Source organism: Cryptomeria japonica, chromosome 11 (genome assembly GCF_030272615.1).
Source record: "Cryptomeria japonica chromosome 11, Sugi_1.0, whole genome shotgun sequence".
Taxonomy (NCBI): domain Eukaryota; kingdom Viridiplantae; phylum Streptophyta; class Pinopsida; order Cupressales; family Cupressaceae; genus Cryptomeria; species Cryptomeria japonica.
The window spans coordinates 579,697,180-579,722,986 of record NC_081415.1 but is presented as its reverse complement, the minus strand read 5'-3'; the positions used below and the strand labels follow the sequence as shown (position 1 = coordinate 579,722,986).

The following is a 25,807-nucleotide window of genomic DNA, read 5'->3' as shown; positions in this document are numbered from 1 at the left end:
AATAATAAAAATTAAAATGCAAAAAATAAAAATAAAATTTAATTTAAAATATAAAAGAATATAATGAAATATTATTAAAATTTAATTAAGTTAATGAATGGTCAAAAGACATGAAATGAAAAGTTGTGACTCCCTCAAACATGAGATATAAAAGGGAGAAGAGAACCTTGTTTGAGAGGGAGAGGAGAGAGAAAGGAAGAAGGAGGGAGCATTTAAATCAAGGAAAGATTAATGGAAGAAGAAAAGGAATGGGAAGTAGATAAGGAAGTGGTTGTACACTTTCAAAAGGGTGCTAATTGTGAGAGGTTGTGTCTCTTGCCAAAAGACAAACATGATGAAGAGGTGCGACCACTCCCTCACATTGGGAGATATAAAGAGAAGAAGGTTCATTTGAGGAAGGGATCCAAGGGAGATCAGTTTGGAGAATAATATATTATTCTCAAAGGCAGTAATGAAAAGTGGTGACATAATTTTCATGAAAGGTGGTGCCTCAATCCTTATGAAAGGTGGTGACTCTTTTACCAATAAAGTATAAAGGAAAGATCATAGACTTTGGTTTAGACAAGATCTGAGTGTAAATTATAGCAGATTTCTGAAGGAGATTTATGTGCAGATTTGAAGATCATTATAGCAGACTTATGAGCATGTATATAGCACACTTGTGAACATAATTTAATGCAAGGAATGAGGTGCATGGAACATGGAGTGAAGGACTTCACAACATGAAAGAGTCAAGTTTCAAGTCATACAAGGAAGCGGATCAAGGAAAAAAGAACTCAACAATGCGAGGAGAATCAATATCAAGGAATCCACATTATTAAGGAGAATAAAGGACATGTTCCACATTTCAAGAGGATCACCAAAAAAAAGATTACTCTAAAAGGATGAAAAACAAGCTGACTACATTGAAACAAGCTGAGATATACATGTTGAGGTGGCACCCATTCACATCAACCAATAAGGTGATGCCACATAGACAGGTCCAAGTTCATTAAACCTAACTCATCCAAGGAATATCAAAGTGACATGTGGAATTACATTTAAATATTATACCTTGCTGCACCTCACTTCTCATTGATCTATTCTAAAAGGGACATGTGTGCAAAGTTGTGTAATCATATCAGTGGTCAAATATTAAATGTAAGTGGTGGTAGTTGTAACTACCCCACATTAAGGTTTTATTGTTCAAATATTGGGTGTTGATTTCAAATCAATCTGGGCCCTTGAATTGTAATTCAAAGACTATAAAAGGCTTCGCTTTTTCTTTTTTGTAATGTCCCCTTTTTGGATCACCATATACTTTGCCCTGAATTCACAAATCCATAATCAAACAAGAGCAAAACATAGTTAGAAATATAATCTTCACTTAAGAATAAGATGAGATAAGCCTATTTTGTAAACTTGCAACCAGATTAGACAACAATGTAGATATAAATCATGAAATACATCCAATTCTAGGGTTAGGATATATATATCGTTCTACACAACAAAGCTCAATAATTACATGGAAACTCAACCATAGCAAGGGTTGTGTTGGGAGACATGATGAGGTGCTCCAAGTATCCTCTACCCTAGGTCCAACAGCAAGACCTTATCCTCTATGGCCTCATGCGGTCCTTAATTGATGGTCCTCAACCATCATCATGAGGTGCTGTACCTAGTGAGAGCTTTACACTGTTCCCCTCCATCATGTCAACCTCTCACCTCTTATGATTGACTTCAACAATTGATCAATGTGGAGATAGTAGGGAAGCTGCAATAGGGTGCCCTTCACCCTCAACCCTAGGCCTCAGGTCAAAAACCTTATCCTCCTTGGCCTCATGTGGTCCTTAGCCATCATCATCAGGTGGCCTCATGGTCCTTAACTTAACCATCTTTATGAGGCGCCACACCTAGTGAGGAACCTTTCATTGTTCCCCCTTGTTGCACTCCTTCCTTCCTTCCGCATGATTGATAAGTGCATGGATATTTAGATTCAAGCATATTTCTTAAGTAATCTAATAGATTATAACATATCGCCTTGTTGTAGATATGTTTGCATTTACTGATGCAGATGTAATTCTAGTTTGATTACTGCTTGCATCAAACTTGAAAAAGACCACATTTTGAATCAAGAAGAATGAAAAAAAACTCAAACTTACACATTCCTCATTCATGATGAGCCTTATGCTTTCATGATAATTCTTTCTTCAAAACATTATTAAATGAAAGAAAAGGACATTAGCACCTCAGGAATCATGTTCTTCAAACCCTTCCCAATGTGAAAATGACATTTTAAGTCTGGAAGGTGTCTAGAGGAAGGTGAAATTTCCAGCATGGAAGGAGATATACGCTCTGATTTGAGCAATTTCCTTCACCAAACTGAGTAATTTCCAGATTTGATTTGAATTGAGTGGAAGTGTGGTTCCTTTGACCACCTTGATTCCTCCTTCAACACTCGCTTGGAATCTGATTTTCATGGTATTGGATTCATTTACCTCGGATGTAATTTGCTCTCTGTTCTGATATGCTGTTCACTCATTGTCAAATTCGCACTTCTGCTCTGCTGTGATTCACTTCGAATTGCATTAATTCTGATTTGATTTTGACAACATTTGTACCTGCTGAAATTCATTTTCTACAATGGAATTCATCATCCACCTCAGGCTTTCACTTCTGCAATTCGCTTGATCTGCTTCTGCTGGTTGTGATTTGCTTTACAATTATCTTCATTTGGATCTGAAACAGATTGGATGTGAGAAAATGAATCTTACTTTGTCTTTATATGTATCTCAACACTTTATTGCTAGGGTTGGCTAAGGAAATTCTGTTTTTATTTCCCTCTAATATGATTTTCAAATTAATTTCAATCCCACACATTTCATCCTGCCCTTTAAGCGAGTCGGCCTTCTTTAATTAGGTCCACATGTTTCATTGCTTTGATTTTTAATTTTGTTTCACATGTTATTGACTCACAATCCCAGCTGACCTATATCACATTAAAACCTGAACCGACCACTCTCCCATATGAGTGGGATTCTCATATATATATAAAGGAATCAAATTGGCACATTTAGGAGGTGGAGCAGGAATACATGAGCGCAAATATGACTTCCACAAGGAATTGTGGTTGCATTTTTTACCCCAAGCAGGAATTTTGAGTGCTAATTTACCTTATGCATGGAATAAGAGATGCATTGTGTCATGTCCCCTCCTTGATCGTTATTTATAATCTAAATGAAACAATTATTATTATAAACTAATCAACAAATGATTATTTGAAATTATTAATATTTAATTATTAAATATTATTATTAATATTTATTAATATTTAATCATTAAATATTATTATTATTATTCACAAATTAATATTGAAAATTATTATACAAAAATTATTTAGTAATATGTGAATCACATTTTATTATTAATAGAATTTAATATTGTTAATACAATTAATATTACTAATGCAATTTAATATTGATACTATTAATATAATTTAATACTGTTAATACAACTTGCTTGCGCATATATATATATAAAAGAGAGGCAATGATATTTGGTGATAATAATATAACTTTATCGCTGTGAAATTTGGATACATTGTTATATAATTATCAGGCACAACTCATGGTGCGAATTATTATTGAAGGAAACACATTTGGAGATTGCCACTGCACCCATAAGAACCACCGAGTTTCTATCAATTAGTATCATTGATTGTTCAATTGAGACTACAGAGTATTGCTAGTAGCTAGGATAACAAGGATATCGAAGATATATATATATATATATATACCACGATACATTAGCGATGGTTGATATAAAATATTAATATCAAAAGATTTGAATTAAGTATGTGTCATGGAAGCTTTGGAATTGGAAGCGATACTAGCCAAAGTGAGGACAAACCAGTTACGGGACCAAACCAAATAATATTATCACCGAGGAAGATCTGCGAAGATCAATCACAGATGCCGACTTCAGAATATCGATTACGGACAAGGTATACGGTAAGAATTAAGAGTCGTGTTAACAATGACCAATAAACAATAGCGATGAAGAAAATGATTGTCAAACAACAAAGTAGGACTATATGTGATTCATTAAGAAGAGGCGATGGACTCCCTATAAAGCTTATCGCATGTATTAGGGAATAATATTATCAAGCGCCCACTTTATATAAAGAGATCGGAGTATAATATGTAGCGCTCTGGTTTATAAATAAACAGCGTAGTAATTAAGTTATGAAAAAAGTGGAAATGTTATTGTTAATAAAGGCATTGACTAACATTAATGAAGTTAGTAATCATTTCATAACAAGGGTCATGTCTATTCAAAGAGATGCATTGCTTCATTTTGGGATGGGAATATAAAAGGAATGATGTAGTGTGAAGAAATGGGGGGGGGGGGTCTTTGTAGTAGAAATTAAGTCTGTTAAAGCTTTGCTGGCTGCTTCCGATGGAGGCAATATCGGTCATCTCTGTCGAGCGATTGGAATCTAGTCAATGCAAGGAAGAGTCAAGACTGTTAGGCACCGCTAGAATTCCTTCATCAATATTTGAAAGGTCTGTTCCAAAATTAAGTCTTGTTCAGGCAGGAGCCGTTTCATCTTCTTTGCAAGACACAGCCTCTTCATTGACCATCGATGAGTTCTCTTATTTGTGAGAAAGATGATGGATTGTTATCGGGATTTTTGAAGATCTGTTTGAAAGGAGGAATTACTTTCATATTCATATTGTTCAAGTGTCTTGTGTAATCTGCAACTACTTGAGGCGATTGGTATTTTGCATTCTCATCCATAAGCGTAGCTCTATTCGATGAGTTTGTGTCTTCCCTTGGTGACAGGTTGCTTGGAACAAACTGCACTTTTGAATACCCGATTCAAAGTCGTGAGGAGAAACCATTCCAATTCTTGAATGTTAAGTTTCCCTCTAAAGTCGTAATACATTTCCGAGCCGTATTTGGTGTTGGTTGTGAATTGCGCCATTCCTTGGCGAGACTAAATGTTAATTGTAGTGTGTGGTGTTTCATTTTTTATACTATCGAAACAGAGCATTCGTTATTGATTTTGTATGCCTAAGTGTGATTAATATTATCAGTTCATGAAAGCATTTCTAGGTCGGGTTGTTGAAGAAGTTTATCATTTCTCATATCATACCTTTGGGCCATCGTTCAGGGTGTTGCTGATAAAAATACTAGCTTCACGAGAGTAGTATAATAGTATTGCAAACCTATACCAGATTGGTAGATTGATAGCAATGATTGTAAAGATAAGTTCTACCTTTCATACTATTCTTAGAAATTTTAAGTCAAATATTATAATAAAATGTTCTCGTATTTGATAAAATTATATTTATATATATATTATAGTTATCACCTTAAGTTGGAATTGTTGTCTCAGGTTTAAATTAAGGAAAATCCCAAAGAGGGACATTACACATTGCCACATAGGAGAAGGAATGATGGCCGCTATTTCACATTGGAGGTGGAACTTGTAGCTCCTCCATGTGGTGGAGAGGAAACTTATTGTATTCCAATACTTGGAGATTAAAAGGTGAGCTCCATTTCGACTAGGAAATGGAATTTGTAGCATTTCTATGAGATGGAAAGGGATTTTCTTGTATTCCACATCTTAGACAAGGAATTCACTTACATTTCACACCCTAAAGGTGGAATTTTCAATGTTTCATCACCTTGGAGAAACATTGCAGAGTGCAAACTTAACATGGGGAAAGATTTTGCAATTTAAACAAGGAATTTCACATTCCAATTCAAGATTTCCAAATTTTTGACATGGAATTAGATATTTCAAACATGGAATTTTGAGTGGAGAAATTAATCCAGAGGCAGATTTCCCAAGGGAAATCCACCTCTCAAACGTGATTTTTCATTATAACTCTAGCCTTAGAAAAATTCTTTCATTCCATCCTATCATTTCAACCTTTCCATGATAGCATCCTAGATTATTTCATTCTTTCAGCCAAGTGTTAGAATTCCAAACTAGACATTCACCCATTCCTAACTTGAACATCCTGTTAGCAAGGATGAAATCCACACTTACTTCATGGATTGACTCATGCATTCACTCCAGACGAACAAGATATCACTACCTTCTTGAAACCGAAAATCAGCACTCTATTGAAAGAATGATAGGCCTTTTATAGGCAATTACAAGGCGGTTGTCCAAATTGGGACTAACCGTTCACAGAAGTTAAACTGACTCTAAAACACACTCTAAAAATAGAAACTCAAAGTTCTATCACAAAGTCTCTAAAAATATAACAAACTCCAAAAATATAACTAAATGACCATTAATAAACACACAACTAAACATAACAATTAAATATTAAAATACCCTCTTTTAATGGTCATTCTATCAACCATAGTTGAACTACTTGCGACTCGGCTCGACTCGCCAAGCCCTTGGGAAAAAAACTCGGGGAAAACTCCGGAAAAACTTGGAAAAACTCAGCGAAAAACTCGGCAACTTAAAAACATGCTTAAACTTAGTAAAAAATGCATTTTTCTTGTAAAATTTAATGAGAAGATGCATCCAATGAGTCAATAAATGATAACACAAAAGAAACAAGCTGATTCTAGATATATTTAAATGCAAAGTGTCTACAAAATCTCATCCTCACGAGGAATGCTGATGGCTGGAAGCAAAATAGTAAATAGTTTTTGTAAAACCAAAAGTAAATACATCATTACAAATTACAATTACAACTTCCTCTTCCCAGCTCTAGCTAAAACTATTTACTATTCCTCTTCCTCTTCCCAGTGGAGATCTTCCCAGTTCTAAGGGTGAGAAAAGGAGGGGTAGAGAGATAGGTCTAGATCTTGGTGGAGATCTACAAACGTGCAATATTTGAAATTTCATCATTCATACTGATAGTTTCAAACTTTAAACTCTAAAATGTATAATACCAAGATTTCTTCAATGCTAATTATGTTGTTATATGGAGCCTAATCAAACTCGGAGGTTAAATTTTCCCTACTTCCATCAGCGCAGTTTCCCCCTATATTTTTTGACGGGGGTTTGGGGTCAGCGCCCCCAGTTGGGGTCAAGGGGCAGAGCCCCGCGAGGCCAAAAATACTTTTATTATTTTATAAAGGCATCAGGTGTTATAAAGTATAAGAAAGGAAAAAGACATATTGAAATGCCACTTATACTTAAATGTTATATTTCATGTGTATATTTTGATGAAGAGAATGAAACTGACCTGAAAAAGCAAAAAACGATAATTTTTTGACATGTTTGGGCCTCTTTTTTTAGTCTAGCCGAGTTTTTTAAAGAAACTCGCCGAGTTTTTGCTGTGAGTTGAAGACATGAAAACTCGCAGAGCTCAAAAACTCGGCGAGTTTTTGCTGCGAGTTAAAGTCATGAAAACTCGCAGAGCTCAAAAACTCGGCGAGTTTTTGAAACTTGCCGAGTACTCTGCGAGTGTGCCATCTATGCTATCAACTACTTAACCGATGACAAAATCTATTTATTGAAAGCATAGAATGCTTACTCCTCTTTAGAATGCTCTGCGACATTAGTTTTCTCCCACTCCTGAGACCTCCTTGGTTGGACTTCTGATCAGCCAACCTCTTTTTGCAAAACCTTTGGATATGTCTAGGTCCACTTCAATAGTGACATTTGATTTTCTTCTTGAAGACCTCCTTAGGGTTGCGCTGTCCTTTATGGGGAGTGGACGTGCCTTTGTCTTTGTCCTTGGGAGTAAATGCTTGTTCTACACTAGCCATGTCAACATTGCTACCAAATTGTTGTCTTTGCTTGGCTTGCTGCAATAGATTATTGCACAACTCATCAAACTCCAAGTCAACATTAGTGGAGGTAATGTTGAGCGTCTCTATTAAGTGTTCATAGGATCTAGGTAGGCTCTTCAGTGTAATCACGACCATATCCTCTTCCTCCATCTTGCAACCAATAGCCTCCAACTAGTCATGAATATCCGTGATCTTCGTAAGATGTTCCTGTAGTGACATCTTCTCATGCATCATAATTGAGAACAACATGTTCTTTAGAAAGAACGTTCGGTTCTTGTCAGATGTCTCATGAAGACTCTTCAAGTGATCCCAAATCTCATTAGCTTTCTTGCTTGATGGCACTTCTTGAAGTATATCATTGATGATTGATAACTTCAGCAACATAACTGCTTCTCGATTATGCTCATCAAACTTGGTTTGGTCATCGCTTGCTGTTGCAGGATGAGATTCTTTACCTAGAACAATGTAGTCAAGGCACTGACTTTCAAAAATAGAAAGCATCCACTGCTTCCAAGTATTGTAATTCTTGCCTTTGAAGTGCTAACTACCTTCCAACATGATGTTGGTCAACAATGCCATCCCTCCCATTTTCTTATGCACAAGAAATTAGGTAAACTCAATGTTCAAAAGAGGCTTATTTTTTTGTTAAAAACTAGGCAAAAACCTTCAGCAACAATTGGTACAAATTCAAAAAAATCTGATTTTCAGGTCAAAATCAGTCAAACAAGTCCGGCACAAATCTCGAGATGTTGAAAAATAGGTGCAAAACCTTGGCATGGAATCCAATGTGCGGATTTATGAAAACTTAGAAAAATTTTCTGAAAACCTAGGTCATATTGAAGGAACCCGAAAAAAAAGTGTGTTGCAAAATTTGAGCCAACATCACAAACACTAGTTGTCTTAAACAACACAAAGGTCATGCGCATATAGAGACTATGATGCATAGAATGCCATGTCAAAAAAATCAGCCAGAAAAAAACATGCCGCCTTGAAAAATCGCGAATGAAATAGGTTGACGCAAATTCGGAAGCTTGGGAAAATTGTATTTCTTCTTTGAAAAAAACTTGTGTAGGAAAAAATAACTATTGCCTAGAAAATCGTGGCTCTCGGAAAAACAGACGCGCCTTAGAAAACCTTGACATGGGTTGGGCGCACAAAATGTGTAGAGGACACAGAGAATGTTGCATGAAAAGGAAAACGTGGCTTAAAATGATTCGAAAATTGTTCACGAACTGTCTAGCGAAAAAACGCGACCCAAAAAAATATGACTACAAACCATCAAAAAACTTTAGAGAGGAACCAAATTGCTAGCCCTAGACATGATTTCTCTCCAATTCAGATTTTTTTCATAAATAAATATCTTGAATTTTTTTGGAAATCATTTCTAGGTAGAAGGGTACGAACAAACTTTTAATGGCTTGTCACCCGCTCTGATACCATGAAACCAAAAATCAGCATGCTTTATTGAGAGAATAATAGGCCTTTTATAGGCAATTACAAGGCGGTTGTCCAAATTGGGACTAACCATTCATAGAAGTTAAATTGACTCTAAAACACACTCTAAATATAGAAACTCTAAATTGACTCTAAAACACACTCTAAATATCACGAAGTCTCTAAAAATATAATAAACTCTAAAAATATAACTAAATGACAAAAATAATAATAAACACAGCTAAAAATAACAATTAAATATTCTAATACTTCCTAGGAGCTGGAGACTAGAACTACTGCCATGCTATGCAAAACTAAAAAAACAACCTACACTAAGAAGCAAAAATGAGGGGTTCCCATTTGCAATGGGGCGTGTGTGTTTGTAACACAACACTAAGTTTGGTGCAAATAGGAGGGAGGAAAAGCTATGGATTTTGTGATTTTGAAAAGAATTAGGCCTAGTTGAGAAAAAATATAAAAAAAATTGTTTATCATAAAATAATTTCACAAAAAATGTATCAAATAAACATAATTTTCATATGGTTAAGCCTTTTCAATTGTATTTATTGTTTTTCAGTGTCAGTTTTAGGGTTTTCTTTCTCTAAGAACTCCTAGGTTTCACATATGGCTGGACTTAAAAGGTTGAATTGAACCAAGGCCTGTCTAGGTTTGATGCAACCTATTAAAATTTAGCTATGCTTGAAAGAACTCCAACAATAAATAAATCCAACTAAAATTGAAAAATAATGATCCTAATTAGAGGTTTGGATTCTTAGTGCACTTTATTTGTGCCCTAGGTTGTTAAAGAGTCATTTAGTTGTAATATTAGCTTGGTTCCTTCTTGTTGTTGGGACTCAATCCCACCATGTTAAATTTTGCTTGAGGCCCTTCCCTTCTCTGCGTTTTAACACTATTTGACCACTACTTTAACTGATTTTGAAATCTTTGTGGGTCTACATTTGTGATTCTTGCCTTGGTGTGGTTCTCTGTCGTCCCCTCGTGTGTTGGGAAATTGTCAAAATGCATAGTCTAAGTATAAGAGCTTTGTGCTTGAATTTCTAAGTGTTTAGTGTTTGTCAAAGAAGCAGGTTTTCAGAGTTTCCCTTGATATCAAGCCTTTAGTCTCAGTCTTGACCTCTTGGTCCATCGCTTTTAAAAGTTTCTAAGACTTTCAGGTCTGAATGTTGGACTTTCCCTTACCAGAATACCATTTACATGCTGAACATGATATCTCAATCCCTTGTCCTTTGAAAGTCAGTCTATTTTTGGATTTTCAGACTTCTCCCTTTATGCCTCCCACGAGAATTTTGACTTTCCTTTATACTTATCAGCTCATCAATCTTCCCTCCATCCACTTGCCTTAAGGGATAATTTCCTTGGTACTCCCAAACTTCGAACCCTGACAAAGCAAAAAGGTTTCCTTAGTTTGAATATGAAAGAAAATAAATCTCTATGTTGTGTCAGATTTTTTTCAGGTTCAGGAACCTCTTAAACCTTTGACAAGGTTCAAAGGAATGTCAGAGATTCGACATGCAAGTGAAGAAGATGGGGAGAGGTTTGGTGTTAGCAAGTTCACAGGTTCATGAACTCGCCAAATTGTTGACTAGGTTCTGTTGTGGGGGAAATTGCTGACAAAATGAAACAAAGAGGAACGGAGAAGAAAGTGGCCAAGTTTTAAATGTCACATGGTCTGTGAGTTTGCAAATTATACAAAAGTGCAACAGTTCAAAAGTTAACCATTTTGCTGATAATGTTACACGGTTCATGAAAAACTAAAAACATCAACATGGCAGGTAATGGAAAGTAAAATGAATATTTTAATTGTAGCAAGTGTTCCAATACCATAGTAATCCCATCTACCCTCTTATAATGCCTAGAATGACATTAGTGGCCAATACACCCTTGCACTACTAGATTTGATTTTGTAGGTGCCCGAAAAGCATATTTTAATCAGAAGGGCACAAATTTAAGCAACCAAAGGCATTAAAAAGAGGCATGCCCTAATTAATGCCTTGGTTATTGTCGTAGCACCCAATACGTAACTCATGTTCAGATCTTGTCTGTAATGGATTTCTTAGGCTTCCCCATGCTGTTTTGCTCTAGATCTGGAGGCATCATTAATGTAGCAAACATTTACAAGTTTGAGCAAAGCTCCTCCAAGATGGCCACATGGATTTCAACACTTTTCCCTAACAGGTTTTAGGCATTTTGGAAACGAACGCTAAGAGGGTTGATGACTGCAACCAGATAATGATGGATTCTTACATTGCATCCCAAGGCTTATTTGAGTAAAAGAAAAACAATAGATCTCTATAAAGCATTTAGCTAATCATGTAAAGGGTTGGTTGCCAAACCAATTTTTTGGTTTGGTAAAGTCTATAGAGTGTTCTAGGGCACCAAAATTTGAATGTTTGAACTATAAATGAAGGGGTATGCTTTGTAATAGTGTAGGAAAGGTCTTGTAATGCACTTTTTTGAAACTGCTTGTCTCCATAGCTGTTTGCCAAGATTCAAGTAAGTACTGTAATTACTTATTTATTTCCGCTTGACATATTTGTTGGTATGAATGAAACTAGGGTTTAATTTATGTGTGATAGCATCTAATTCATTGCAAAGCTTTTGTAATGGTCATTTCTTTGTTTCATGTGGGTTAAATATTTTTGGTTCATGTAAGGTAAGTTTGTGGTTGTGTGTGAATGCAATCCAGTTTCTGTTGATACTTTGAAAGATTTATCGCCTTCCTCTTTGCTGTTCATGACTCTGCTGCCCAATAGAGTAGGCACCGATTTGTATTAGTGAGGAATCAACCAATCTATCATTTAATCAGCTTTATCTTGTTAGCTATAAAACTAGATTAAGGGTAGTTTAGGTTATACATGCTGTTCATGATTCACAAATATATTCTAGAGTACTACCTTAGTGAAATCAATAGAGAATTTAAACACGCATGTCTGCACCTTGCCACTTTGTATGTAATAACAAATGAGAACTTCTAAACGAATTATAATGATGTTCATACTTGTAGGTGCTTGTACAAGGTGATATCAAAACTTCTAGAAAGCTATCTTATGCCAACTGTGAATAGTGAAATCAGTAGAGAAGTTAAACATGAATGTCCGCACCTTGCCACTGTGCATGTAATAAAAACTGAAAACTTCTAAAAGAATTATAATGATGTTGATACTTGTAAATGCTTGTGCGAGGTGTTATCAGCTATATAGAGGATTTAAGCAGCTAGTTGATCTTGACCTAGCGATGGTTATTGGGGTCAAGTGTACATTTGGGTATAGCTGCAGATTGTTATAGTCATGTAAAAACCTATGAAAGAAAATTATGAAATAGGATTAAGACACTTGTCGTCATTCTAGTTTGTCCTACCTCTCAACCTTGTCTATATAAACAAGGTCTCATATGTAAATTTCATAGATTGCATATGCACATCATTGATCGCATTTGATCTAATATATTTGCATCCAACATTAGCAAATTTATGCTCTTGCTTTTCTCTCTTGTAGGAGGTTAGTTTGGTGTTGCAAGTGATCTTGGGAGCTTTACCTTGAGTGTCTAACAAAAAGAATCATGAACTAGGGAGACTATGCAATACAGACATGAAATAATTAAGAAAACCATTCAAGCATGCATACATCTAAAAAGTGTATATATTGTCAATAGCCATAGTAGCATTTAGTTGAAGATGAACTTTGTAAAAGCAAATAAGACTGTCACATCATCACTGTTAGTATTGGAGATTAAAGCATAATTATCAAATTTGGCCTAGTCTAGATTTTTTGGATTGATCGGATTTGTTTTAATTTTACTAAGTTACTGGTTCGGGTTCGGATTCGGGTATGGATTCGCGGATTCGGCAAAACTTTTTTTTTCTTGGGTATGGGTACAGGTTCGTCCACACACACACACACACACACACACACATATGTATACATATGTCATATATTATATATATGTTCAAACATCAAAATTATAAATATATATGTTCACAGTTCAAACTTCAAACATACAAATATGAAACATACAATGTAACTTTCCCATACAATGATACATGAATGATAACAGATAAATCATAAATCATAAATCCATAATTGCCAATGCCAATAAATAATCTGATATTCATATATCGTAAATGTAATATCATATTCATAATTTGCAAAAAAGATAATATTCAAGTTTCGAACTGATTCAAGTTTGTTTATACATTTTTTACTTTTTGACCTATAATTTTCATGTTTGGTTATGCTTTTTTGACTTGTATGACCCGTGGGCCCCTTTTTTGGGAACCCACGGGCCCTGGTTCTCTCGGATCCACTTGGGTTCTCCCTGGGTTCCACCCGGGTGCTACCCAGGGAGATCTAGGCTCAGACCAGGACTGGGCAAGAGCCAGGACCCGGACCCAGCCTTTATCCCCAAGAACCGGTATCTGAGTAATTTTACTGAATCAGCTTGAAAATTGGCCGTTTTCAGGTACAAGTCATACCGGAAGTTGGTATAGAGTGACATGGATTGCAGGTTCACACAGGGTTTGATTTGGAGCATCAATGCACTTTTTTTGACTCTTTGCTAGGAAATCCTAAACGGCTATTGCAGCAATGCTCAACCCTATACTTGGAAAAGGCATTTATCAGTTACAACTGTCTGAGCGGGGGCATTTTGGGGTTGAAAACTTCATGGGATTCTCACACCATTTGCTTATTTTATTCTCTATGTGGAGTTATCACTTTTGAAGGGCATAGGGGAATCTTGAGTGGGAAATCCAAGTATCCGTGTGAACATTTTGATGGACATATTACTATAATATATGCTATAAACATTTATAATTTATATATATTATTCCTTTTTTTATTTTATATATAAATATAAATTTCAAATATTTTAAATGCATTAGTATATTGTATTTCAATTTTTTTAATATAGCATACCCAGTACCCAAATTTTTTGCCGTGCCAGCACATGTACCCACATCCACACGTCCCCGATTCTGCTTTGGTAACTTAGGTCTTATTTGGTCTTGACTTTTCAATTCCTATAGAAGTTTTTACTGATACTTTTTTTTTTTGGAAATTGTAGATATTTGAAATTTTTTTTGACTTCTTGAATGAATAAAAAATTTCAAATTGTAGCTATTGATAAAAGAATGATATTGCCTCAGAAGAGCTTTTCTTCCTTAGGTAGTAGGATTCGAGTGGTGGTGGATGTTTTTTGGAAATAATTTCCCACATAAATGTTGGCTGTGTCACATTTGTAAGCAACCTGATTGCATATAACAATGCCATTCATATGCTTATTTCCTAGCTTACAAATGAATGTGCTTTTTTCTTGCAATGTAATATGTGAGAAGCCAAAAATTAAGACTGATTGACACAAGATTGCATTAAAAGTGCGACCTTACTGGATACAGGTGGAAATTGAACGTAGGCAGGACCATTGTAGGTAGAGTCTGTGATTGACAACATTTCCAGGATTAAACAGTGAGAACTCAGGGAAAGCTTAATTTTGATGAGTTATTATATACTTCATTTGACCTTGATGCTTTTCATTATATATCCTTGTAAGAAAGAACTTGAGACGAGTTGGTAATCTTTGTACTTAGAATGTTTTGGGGCATTAAACCTCAGATTAGAGAGGACACGTCTATGTAATTTTCTTACATTTTTACAAACATGCATATAATTTTCTGGTTCTGTTTGCTGTTCTCGTGATTGGTTGACCTCTCTCTCATGCACACAGGCAGACAAATTGACTCATGCTTGCACATGCATACACTTATTCCCTTTGTAAATGCTGTAATTTCAATTTTTATATCATGAGAAATGTTAGTTGCATAAAGCTGCTCTTATTCATATGATAAACATAGGTTCTTAGAAAGTTTATACTGATGTATAGAAAAATGCACACTAATGCTCTCTTTGAACAGGGTCACAGATATCATGATTGATGATGTTGGCATGCTCATATCTTGACTCTTAAAAGATAAATATTTATCATATGATTGAAGTGCTCTTAGAATCTCAGCAATCTTAATGCAGGTTACAGCTGTTGGGCACGCAGCCATGCTGGCAGCAATTAAAAAATACTTCCCTTCCATGGTATGCTTCTCACACTCTCGTTTGAGAAAATTTGGTAATGAACTATTAGATTGTAACAACTTTTGGAAAGAAAACCCCTTTACTAGTGTTTGTGATTACATGCAGATACCGTCAGCATATGCACGTGAGCGATTGGATTTGCTAAGGCAGTTAGAGAAAGTGCAAGAAATGGAGGTTAGTGCGTCATACCCAGATGAAGGAAGTGCAGAGACGGTAAACTCATAGATAAATGTTGTTTATGATAGCCCATGAGCCTTCATAAATTTGAGTCAAAATAGAGCATCATAATCAATTAAATCACATAGTAATCTAAATCACAATCTCTAGGGCTAGTGCTCTATCAGAATGTAAGATAATGTTGTGATTTGTGATAAATATGTGAGTGCCATTTTTTATTGTAAAATAAATGTGAATAAGGCCAAGGGGTCATATTTACATTTTCAAGAACTAGACATATTCTATATCAATTTCTTTCTCAATTTGAATATCCTCGAATGTAATGGATTTGGAAGAGCACATCTCTAATTATGGCCATATATTTTGGCTCATGTACAAGTCCATTCTAAGATACTCAAGTAGGTCTGTTTCAAAATTTTTGAGTTGAGCAAGAATTCTTCACAATCAACCCTATAATGCTTAGCTAGCATTGTATATACTAATTTCTTTAATTGAATGCTTTTACCATACAATGTGAAGGTTTATAAGCCTTGTGGTTTTATTATGAGAACCTGTTTCACATGGTTATCAAAATTTCATGGCATGCCCTAGGTAATGCTTGTTTACTGATCTATATACCAGTTTTATGGCATTTTACAGCAACTATGATATTTCTTGAAAATAAATGCAAAAAATCAGAAATATAGTAGACCGCTTTGAGGGGTAACCTCTAATTAATCAGATAATATCATATGAACTCAATAAAAGATGATATGATGATTTGGGAGAAATATTTTCACCTTCAATTTATACGCTTAACTATGTAAGGACATATCCTTTCATCTTAATTATGACTATCCAAGGTAATAACTAATGTTAAGATTAAGAATGCCACAAGTACTTAATCATTATACTAAGAATTGTTGGTTAACAGATTTGTCACTGCGATTGTTTGTCCGAAGACAGTGACAATCGTGCTAACAGTTGGAGACATTGCAGCAAAACCACAATCTTTCTCTGCATTTAGAGGGGCAGCTCCCTCGTAGGGATCTTTAGAATTTTTGTATAATTTTAACTTGAAAGTACAAAAAGGAGAGAAAACTAAACTAAACTGAAGAAAGGTGAATAACATAAATCCTAATGGTAAACATATGAATACTGAGGTTCTACAACTGACAATAGATTACGAAGGGAGTTTTAGCACAAAATATGTTTGATATGCAATTTTGAAAGAAGGTGAACGAATCTCAATATATGAGGAAACAAGTTATCTTACCACATTCAAACCAAGATACTAGGGTTGTCAGCAAACTTGTCATTGATGTCAAAACAGTAGCAGACCAAATAAATGTATCTATTGCTTCATATACAGTTTGCATTTTGATATGAAAGTTTTGGGGTTGAGATTTGTTTCTCCAATCAATACTGCATGAGTATCATGAGATGATGTTCTTCTTAATATCACTGATAGCAATGATTGTTATTCTATACATATTGTCAGGCCGCTTCAGATTGTGATTTCTAGTGTGCGAAGGACCTTAGTTTGCAATCGATTTTTGTATACCTCATGGTTTTGTACATGCAGATCTGAATATTGTGTATTCTGATATTCGGATTATTTCAGATTGATTCTTCATGTTTTGTTTATGATGTTCGAACCATTTTCATAAACCTGGGTTATGGTGGAATTGATAAGTTGATGACTGCTGCTTCAAAGGAAGATATTCAGTGATGAAGACTTCAGTGGTTAAAGAGTTGGTTGTAACTGTCAACCAACCAACCGTTGAGAACTACTTTAGACAGGGTTGTTGAAGGTACAAACGGTTTTCAAATCATACACATTTTGTTTTGCAGAATACTAATTTTATCAAGTGCAAAGGCATTCAAGAGTATTTGATGAAAACAAATATTCAGTTTGTGAAAACCTGTGTATCTACATTCAGTATTGTCATTATAATTATTCAGATCGGAAAATACTGATAAGGTGTTTGATATATAACTTTCTTTTGTTTGATGTTCAAGGATACCGAGTTGGTGCTCAGTTTATTATGTTGAGATTTGTGTAGGGAGTTGGTGCTCTCAGAGGGGATTTGGTGATTCCTTGGGTTGGTGCCCTAAAAGTTTGTAAACCTTTTAAGTGTGAGGTTAGATTAGGATGGTAGATCCTCGCAGCTTTTCTCACCGTGGTTTTCACATCTTGGGTTTCCACATAATCAATTGTGCATTGGTTTATTTGTGTGGTGTATCTCTCAAATTTCAGTTTGGTGCTTTCATTTCAGTTTTCAGTTTAAAACCAATTTAACAAAAGGAATTAATTGGATAAGAAAGTTTTATTTACTACTGATTCAACCCCCCCTCTTAGTAGTAAACCTGTGTTTTACAAGGGTATGACTGTGTTTCATCGATTACATAGATTACTAATCATTTGCACGATTACTTAAAGCGATCACTGATTTAACATACTAGAAATCAGAAATAATAACATACGAATACATTGAGTACATATGAACCAAATTGCATTCTTCATTATTATTCGAAATTATACAATTTCAAAACTCTTTTATACAGTGTCAAGCCAAAAACCATTACAATTTTCTTTTTAAATTTCTCTAGAGATCCCCCTATGTAAGAGTCTACTTTTACAAATGAAATAACCTTGTATTCATAGGCTTAAGAGAATAACCACTTTAGGTAACTACTTCGGATAACCAATTTAGGTAACCACTTACGATAACTACCTTAGGTACTGTTGTGATGTTTTCACACATCGCCCCATTGCAAATGGGGACCCATGTTTTTGCTCGTTTTGCTCGTTTTCGCTTTGCTTTTTAGGGTTTTGGTTTAGTTTGTCAGTTGTCTGGATTAGGGTCAAGCCTTAGGGTTTTTCATTTTGACGTTTTCAGGCCAGAATCCAGTCAGTCTTGAGAGCTTTTTGAGCTTCCTCTCGTAGGATGCAGTTTTTTGAATGAAGTGAATTCGCCAGAATGGTCTATTTTCAATTGGAATTTTGAATGCAGAGTCCTAAATTTGTCTAAGTGTTGATGATGAAATTGTGAATTTTGTCCAATTGAGTAATTTTGACCAAATTTTGAGTTTTTTGATATTTGATCCCGGGCATTGGAAATGATTTGTTTTTGCCTTGTGAAGTGATTAAACTTGTGAAATCATGATATTTTGGCCTGTAGGAGCAAAATCGCTCCTGTCCCTCAGTGAAGGACCGGAGCTCGTTTTCAAAAATCTTACTGTCTCTGCAGGATCAAGATGATTTTTCGAGTGGAAGAGGTAAAGAAAGGCGTGATCTTTCCGTTGAATATAAATTGAAGAATTTCACGAACACGGAAATGCCCCAGGAGTCAAAATCGCTCCTGTCCCTCAGTGAAGGACCGGAGCTCAAAATCAAACCTTGCCTTGTCCTTGCAGGATTTTAACAATTTGACGATTTGAAGGGGTCAAAGGAGATACATTTCATCAGTTGAATATAATTTGAAGACGCGAACATGAGGAAAAATGGACCAAAAATGCAAAATCGCTCCTATCCCTTGGCAAGGGACCAGGGCGAAGTTCAGTGTAGCTCCTGTCCCTCTCCTAGGGACCAGAGCGAAATTCTTCATAAGGCAAAATTCAGGCAAAAGCAAGCAAGTTTTAAGTTTGAAGGCAAGAAAGGAGGGTGTAACGGATTCATTGAAGATAAAATTGAAGATTGCAAGATGCTTGATGAACTCCAAATTGGCCTAGGCGCTCCTGTCCCTCAGTCAGGGACCAGAGCGATTTTTGCCTTAGTCAATTTCGTGCCAAGTTTGAATGATTTCCAAGCCAAATATGAATGCAATGGGGCACAACAAGACCGTTGGAGATAATTTTTGAAGTTGGTAAAGTGTAGATGAGCTTGAAAGTACAAATTCGCTCCTGTCCCTCAGCCAAGGACCAGGGCGATATCTTGACTATTTTGCCTTCTGTCCAAGTTCAGACCACTCCAAGTCAAGGTGAAAGGTGGCAAGGACGTTTTGAAGCGTATCAATGAAGAACGAAGTATCCAAGGTCGCCAATATTGAAAGAATTACACCAAAACACCCAGTTCGCTCCTGTCCCTCAGGCAGGGACCAGAGCGAAAGTGTTCAAATGAGGCCAAATTTGGGTTGCTATTCACATTTTGAATGTTTGAAAGGGAGTAAAGGACATCGTTTTGCACTTTGAAGATAATTACAAGTTAGTATGATGAAGATTTTGCACTAAATGCCCTAGTTCGCTCCTGTCCTTCAGTCAGGGACCAGAGCGAAATCTTCATGATGGCCTAAATTTTGAAGGTTTAACACGTTTCAAGTGTCCAAAGGGGATCAAAGGACTTCATTTTACACGATGAAAGCAATGGCAAGTTGATGAAAACAAGCATGAGCCCAGGACATTGAAGTTCGCTCCTGTCCCTCAGTCAGGGACCAGGGCGATATTTACTATATTTGCCAATTCATTCAAAATTCGCACCAAGTCAAGGTTGTACAAGGTTGCGCAGGGTCTAAGGCGTCTTAAGAAGATGGTATGCAAAGGTTTCAAACGTCAAAGGGTCATCAATTGAGCCAAGGGACTTATATCGCTCCTGTCCCTCAGTCAGGGACCAGGGCGATTTTCATTAAATCATCCGTTTTCCTTCAAGATCATGTCAAAGTCAAGGTTCGCAAGATCAAGGATATCATTTGCAAGGTGATGAACAAGGAGTAAAGCTTGAGAGATAGCAAATGTTGGCCAGAGCATGAAGTTCGCTCCTGTCCCTCACCAAGGGACCAGGGCGATATCCACCTTAAAGGACATTCATCCACCAAATCAAGACGATCAAGCTCGAGTTTTTTGACAAACATGCCGGTTTCAACGTGAAGATAGAGGTTTTGAACATAAAAGTAAGAAGAATCAAGATCAAGGTGATAATTCGCTCCTGTCCCTTAGTCAGGGACCAGAGCGATAGGTTTGTGTCCTTACCTCTTCCAAATTTGGCGTTAAAGCATTCTTTAGATTTTATTAAATGCTAGGAAAAAATCGATAAATTTGAAATCCAATTAAAGTTAGCATTTAACATTAGCGCATGGGCCTTTATTAATTAATTTTTGCCTTTTAAAAATCGAGTTTATTAATTAATTTTTGCCTTTTAAAGGTCGGCCTTTAAGTTTATTTTAAATTTGCTTTATTCACCAAGGTCGGCCTAAGGTAATGATGAGGGGTAAGCGTCTATAAAGGGGGAGGTGAAAATTTCATTTTCACATCATCATCTATCATCTTTTCATATGCGATTTGGAGTATACAAAGGAAGTGCAAAATTATCATTCAAGAGGAGGTGCGAATTGTGTTCAAAGTGCGAGTCTTATCAATAGGAAGGCACAAGCATTATCAAAGGAGTTCGAGTTTCAAGTTAGGCGAATTTGCCAAATACCACGTCAAAGACATCCCCAAGGGTGGCAAATTGATAAAGAGGACGTTCATTATCCTTCAAGATCACGTCGAGGTCATCTAACATTAATTTTGCCTAGGCAATCCTTGTTTTGCATTCTAGAGTTAGCTCTCAAGTGAGGTATGACGATGTGGATTTATTGTTTTGATTTTGAATCGTTGATCGTCATAGTTTTAAATTTTGAATTTTTGAAATTTTGAATTTCAATTAGCTCAATCCTTTTTAGGAAATGATAATTCAAGGACTTATCATGAGGTTTCCTAAAATTAATTTAATCTATGCTATTCATTGCAAAATCATGTTACTAATTTTGAAATGTTGTGTAGGCATCAAATGGAGATCTCATCAAGGAAAATCAAGCCAGATCAAGGACGGTCTTCGCCGGGACGATCAAGCCAGGACAGGGGCGACCTCTTTCAATCCAGCGTTCCAAGGCGAGGTACATCATCATCCTGCACATCAAGGACACATGGAGTTAGAACAAGGGCTCGTTGAAGAAGCAAATAGTTCCAGATGAATTAATTAAAGCAGGCTTCTCAACAACATCAAGTTGAATATTTACCAAGTTACAAGTGTCAGACGAGGTGGCATCCTAGTCATTACTTCTCCAGTTAGTGTGTTCCACCTCAGCATGTCCAGATTCAATGTACTTAACTCATGGAAGGTGACACAAACTCCGATGTACCTACCCCGGCTATCCGTTGGTCGATTTTTCTAGAGGGGACATGTGTCCAAGCAATACAATTTTATCATTGGTCAAGCATTAAATATTATGTAATGGTTGTAACAAACCCTAATTAGGGTTTTCATTGTAAAATCTTGGCCATTGATCTCGAATTGATCTAAGCCATCGAATTGTATTGTGGGCACTATATAAGCCCTGACATTTCATTTTGTAAAGTTAATTGGAGATGGTATAGAAGTAGTTGAAAGCAGTTAGTAAATAGAGAGTAGTTAGCTAGTTGATAGAATAGCAATTAGAGTAGAATAGGAGGACAAGGCAAGAAATTGTTGCCATTGATTGTAAACAAACTCCATTTTCATTGAAGTAATGGTGAAGTGTGTCGTTTCTTGCAATTTGCATGGTTTCTTGTTGAGTCTTCAATCCTAGATGGTAGATGATTAGATGAATGGAGGAAATGTGATTGATTGATGGTGGAATTCGTATATCCATACTACTAGCAGTTTGTTGATTGCAGACTTGCCTTGTGTAGTCAACTGGAATTGTTCAGCTTAAGCTCAATTTCAATTTGTCGCTTCTTCATTGATATGCATCAACTTGATGGTGTCTATGCCTACGGTGATGATTTGAACATCATAAAGCTTCCCTTAGAAGATCTCACTAGCCTTGTGGAGATGGTCCATTGATGTCAAAACAAGACCTAGTTAGAGTTTCATCAAAAATCAAATCATTGCTCCTACATTCTTAGTATTAGGATTAGATCTTCTCTTCGCCCTCATCCTTTTTCCATTTTTTCAAATCTAAGCTAGTAAGAGCCTGTGTTCCAGCAAAGCAGATCGGAAGTTCAATCATCAAATGTAAGTCCCCTTGTGATTCCAGCAAATCACATCATACCACAGCGAGCTTATCCACACGTAGAGACCCTACATACAGGAACCTTGAAGCCATCCCGATTGATCCTTTTCGCAACATCTTCAGCATTCGGAGGCTTTATTCAAGAGAGGATAAGGTACCCTTGGGTATTTTATTTTGTGTTAGGCAGTGTACAAAATACACGTCAACAGGTCCCCACATAAGATAACTAAGCGACCACCTCTAATAACTACCTCATAGAAACAAGTTAGGTTTTACCTAACTTTTACAAAAATTAAGTCCAAAATTCTAACTCGTGGTTCCATGAGTGACATAGTCACTTTTACAAAAGAACAACTTGAAACATTATAACTTTGGAAGAAAAGAGAAAGTTCAGTTTTGTTGGTGTGGGCATCATGTTTTCTTCCAATGCACAAATCACGAACATCAACTCCACCACTCTTGTAATGTGATCCATGCTGCCCATTTGAGCATTTGATGCAAATGTCATGTGAGGTTAATTGGTCTAGTGCCCCTAATTTGACCTCTTGAATCATGAGTTACTTGTTCAATAATGACTTGACTTCTGAGGACATGCACTCCAACTGCATTTGATGGCCATCCTTTCCTTCTATGAACTCATATTCTTTCCAAGTAGTGTAACCTAAGATTGATTTTCATTGTCACTTTTAGGTAATTCCAATGTGCCATTAACTCATTGTAATCAAATTGGATTTGTTTCGGTCCAAATGGAGACTTGTAAGTTGATTCCTGCAATGGGATTTTTATCCTGTCAACGTACACAAATTCATTTCATGCAAACTTGCCAACTTGTCACTATGGTGGACAATAAATAATTCTTTTTTTATGTTCTACAACATTCAATAGATGAGTTGAATCTGGAAATATCTTGTTGTCTTTATTTGTCAAGCCAATATCTCCAACTTCGTATAGATTTTGTGCATTTCTTAGTGTGACCCATCTCTTCCAATGAAATTGTGAATCTCTTTGTTAACTTCAATCCAATTACATCCGAGTATCTTTTGAATTTATCTATCCTTCATTAGCCTCCTAACCATTTCAACCTTACCTCACATGCCTGCTTCTTGTATCTTTATGTGATCTATAAGCATCAAGAAAGCATGTCCTCACAACCTCAACAAGATTACATGGCGTTTTGATGATAAAGTTTAGATGATAATGTCCCCTTCTCCGTAGTGATTAGTTCAGTGGTCTATTGGCCTATTCCGGAGATCCGTAGGCTATTTGGAAAGGAGAATTAGGGTTTTCCAACTTTTGTGGAGTTCTGCTCAAGCTTTTTAGGGTTTACCAGAAGGGAATTCTTCAGTTCTGTTTATGGTTTCCTTTTGGGTTTTTCATGAGCTCCAGGGTGGCATAACATGCATTTGATTCTTTGGTGAAGTGAGAACTTACTATTTTTAGTAAGTTAGGGTTTGGTTGTTTGGATGATGTTGTCTTACTGAGCTTTCCAAGCTCTTTCTCCCGGTGCAAAGATCATGTTTTTCGGAGGATTATTCCATGACTTACTATTTTTAGTAAGTGGCAGTATTGAGCAATTCTATTTTTAGCAGTTTGGATAGGGTCTTGTTCCTATAGTAGTTCAATGGTCTTCATTGCTCAGCTTCATCCTGGATTTTGTTGATAATCAGTGTTGGAGTCATAAGTGATTTAATTAAATATTATTTCCTTATCCTAAGGTTTAATATTTAATTATTTTCTAAGATACTGGTTCTCCTCTTTTTGTCCTGGGTCCGGGTCCTGGTTCTTTGCCCGGTCCTGGTTCTTCCTGGGTTCCACCCGGGTTCTTCCTAGGTGGTCGGGTTCCTTGTGGGTCCTACACCTGGGTGAACCCAGGAGGGCCCGTGGGTTCCCAAAAACGGGGCTCACGGGTCTAAAAAACAATAAAAAAAGACTTTAAAATAGTTTTTTTATAATAAAACTCTAATTCGCCCCTTTATGACTTTTTAAAAAAGGCTTGAAACTTGAATATTATCTTTTTTGCAAATTATGAATATGATATTAGACTTTAGTTATTAGTTTACTGATTACATTTGCGATATATGAATATTTATTGGCATTGGCAATTATGGATTTATCATTTATCATTTATCATTTATGTATGGAAAGTCGCATTGTATATTTTATTTTTGTATGGATTGTATATATTTAACATATATATAATATGTATATATATATATATATATATATATATAAAATTAAAATATATATATGTGTGTGTGTGTGTGTGTGTACAGACGAACCTGTACCCGTACCTAAGATTTTTTTTTGTTTTGCCAAATCCACAAATCCGTACCCAAATCCGAATCCAAATCCGAACCCGAACCGGTAACTTAGATTATTTTATTACTGATTAATGATATATTGGGCGACTTAGGAAAAGACATTTATATCTAATATCAATGTTATATTTTCCTAAGTTAGGCATTGAAATTTGAAGAATGCATTAAGTTATTGTTGAAGACTTAGGCAAGATCAAACTTGCTTAATTATTGGTTAAAATGCAACTTGGGCGCCCACCTTGGAAAACGAAATGAAATGTCATTTGGATGCCATATGATAGTGAAATGAAATGAAATGAAATTTGGAGAGGTGAATTTGAGAGCATTTACATTTGAATTTCAGAGGGAAAAACTATAAATACAGGTGCTTGGCCTCCCATTTGGAGATCTTGAAAATTGCATTGTTATGCTGCCGGTTTGGCAATAGAAATCTGAGCTTCGAAGTGAGCCTTCCTAGCTAAGTGCAGTTTCGTACTTGCAAGACAATACCTAGTTGTTTTCCGTGTTCTCTCAGTGTTCTTGGTGAGTTTGTTGAAGTGTGGGATTGCTGGATTTATGGTGGTTCCAATTTCAGTGTGTTTCCAGGCTGCTGGGAAAGTCATGGCTGAAGCATACTTTCATTCATAAGTCTTTGATTGATCGCCTGCTGCTTTTGGGTATTGGCTCTTTGATTTTCTATGCCCCAGGCGAAGGAATTTGTAAGTTTCCAGCACTAATCTCTGAGTATTCAATTTAATATTGCAAATTGAAATTCCCAGCTATGGCGTTTTTCTTTGTGTGGGCTTTTGGGAGTAAGTTGAGTTAAGTGGGATGTTTTGTTGTCATTTTATTGGTTGTTCTTGGTTAGTATAGATATATTTGCAGTTTGGGTTTTGTTTGGAGTGATTTGGGCGAGTTGTGAGAGTATTTTATGCAATCTAGTGTGTCTGTGTGTTGCTGGTTATGCGTTTCCAGCTTGCTGTCAAAAATTACAGATTTCCAGACGTTAGTGTTTGAGTGTGCATTTAGGAGTGTGAGCAGATTAGTTGATTGGGGAGTGATTTGGAGAGATTTGGGTGTGCAATAGCTTCTTGAA

At 36.1% G+C, this 25,807-nt stretch overlaps 1 protein-coding gene across 3 annotated transcripts in view; it reads left to right on the top strand.

The window, feature by feature from the left end:
• LOC131072923 (uncharacterized) overlaps window positions 1-16,023 on the top strand; it is a 254,611-nt gene extending 238,588 nt beyond the window's left edge. For 2 of the 3 annotated variants that reach the window (XM_058009227.2, XM_058009228.2), the window contains 2 exons: window positions 15,228-15,287; window positions 15,393-16,023. In XM_058009227.2, coding sequence (XP_057865210.2) covers window positions 15,228-15,287; window positions 15,393-15,512 — 180 coding nt within the window. In that variant the 3' untranslated portion in view covers window positions 15,513-16,023. Of the gene's footprint in view, window positions 1-15,115; window positions 15,288-15,392 lie in introns of those variants that run through there. The other variant, XM_058009229.2, reaches the window with a different exon arrangement.
• Window positions 16,024-25,807: the final 9,784 nt, after the last annotated feature.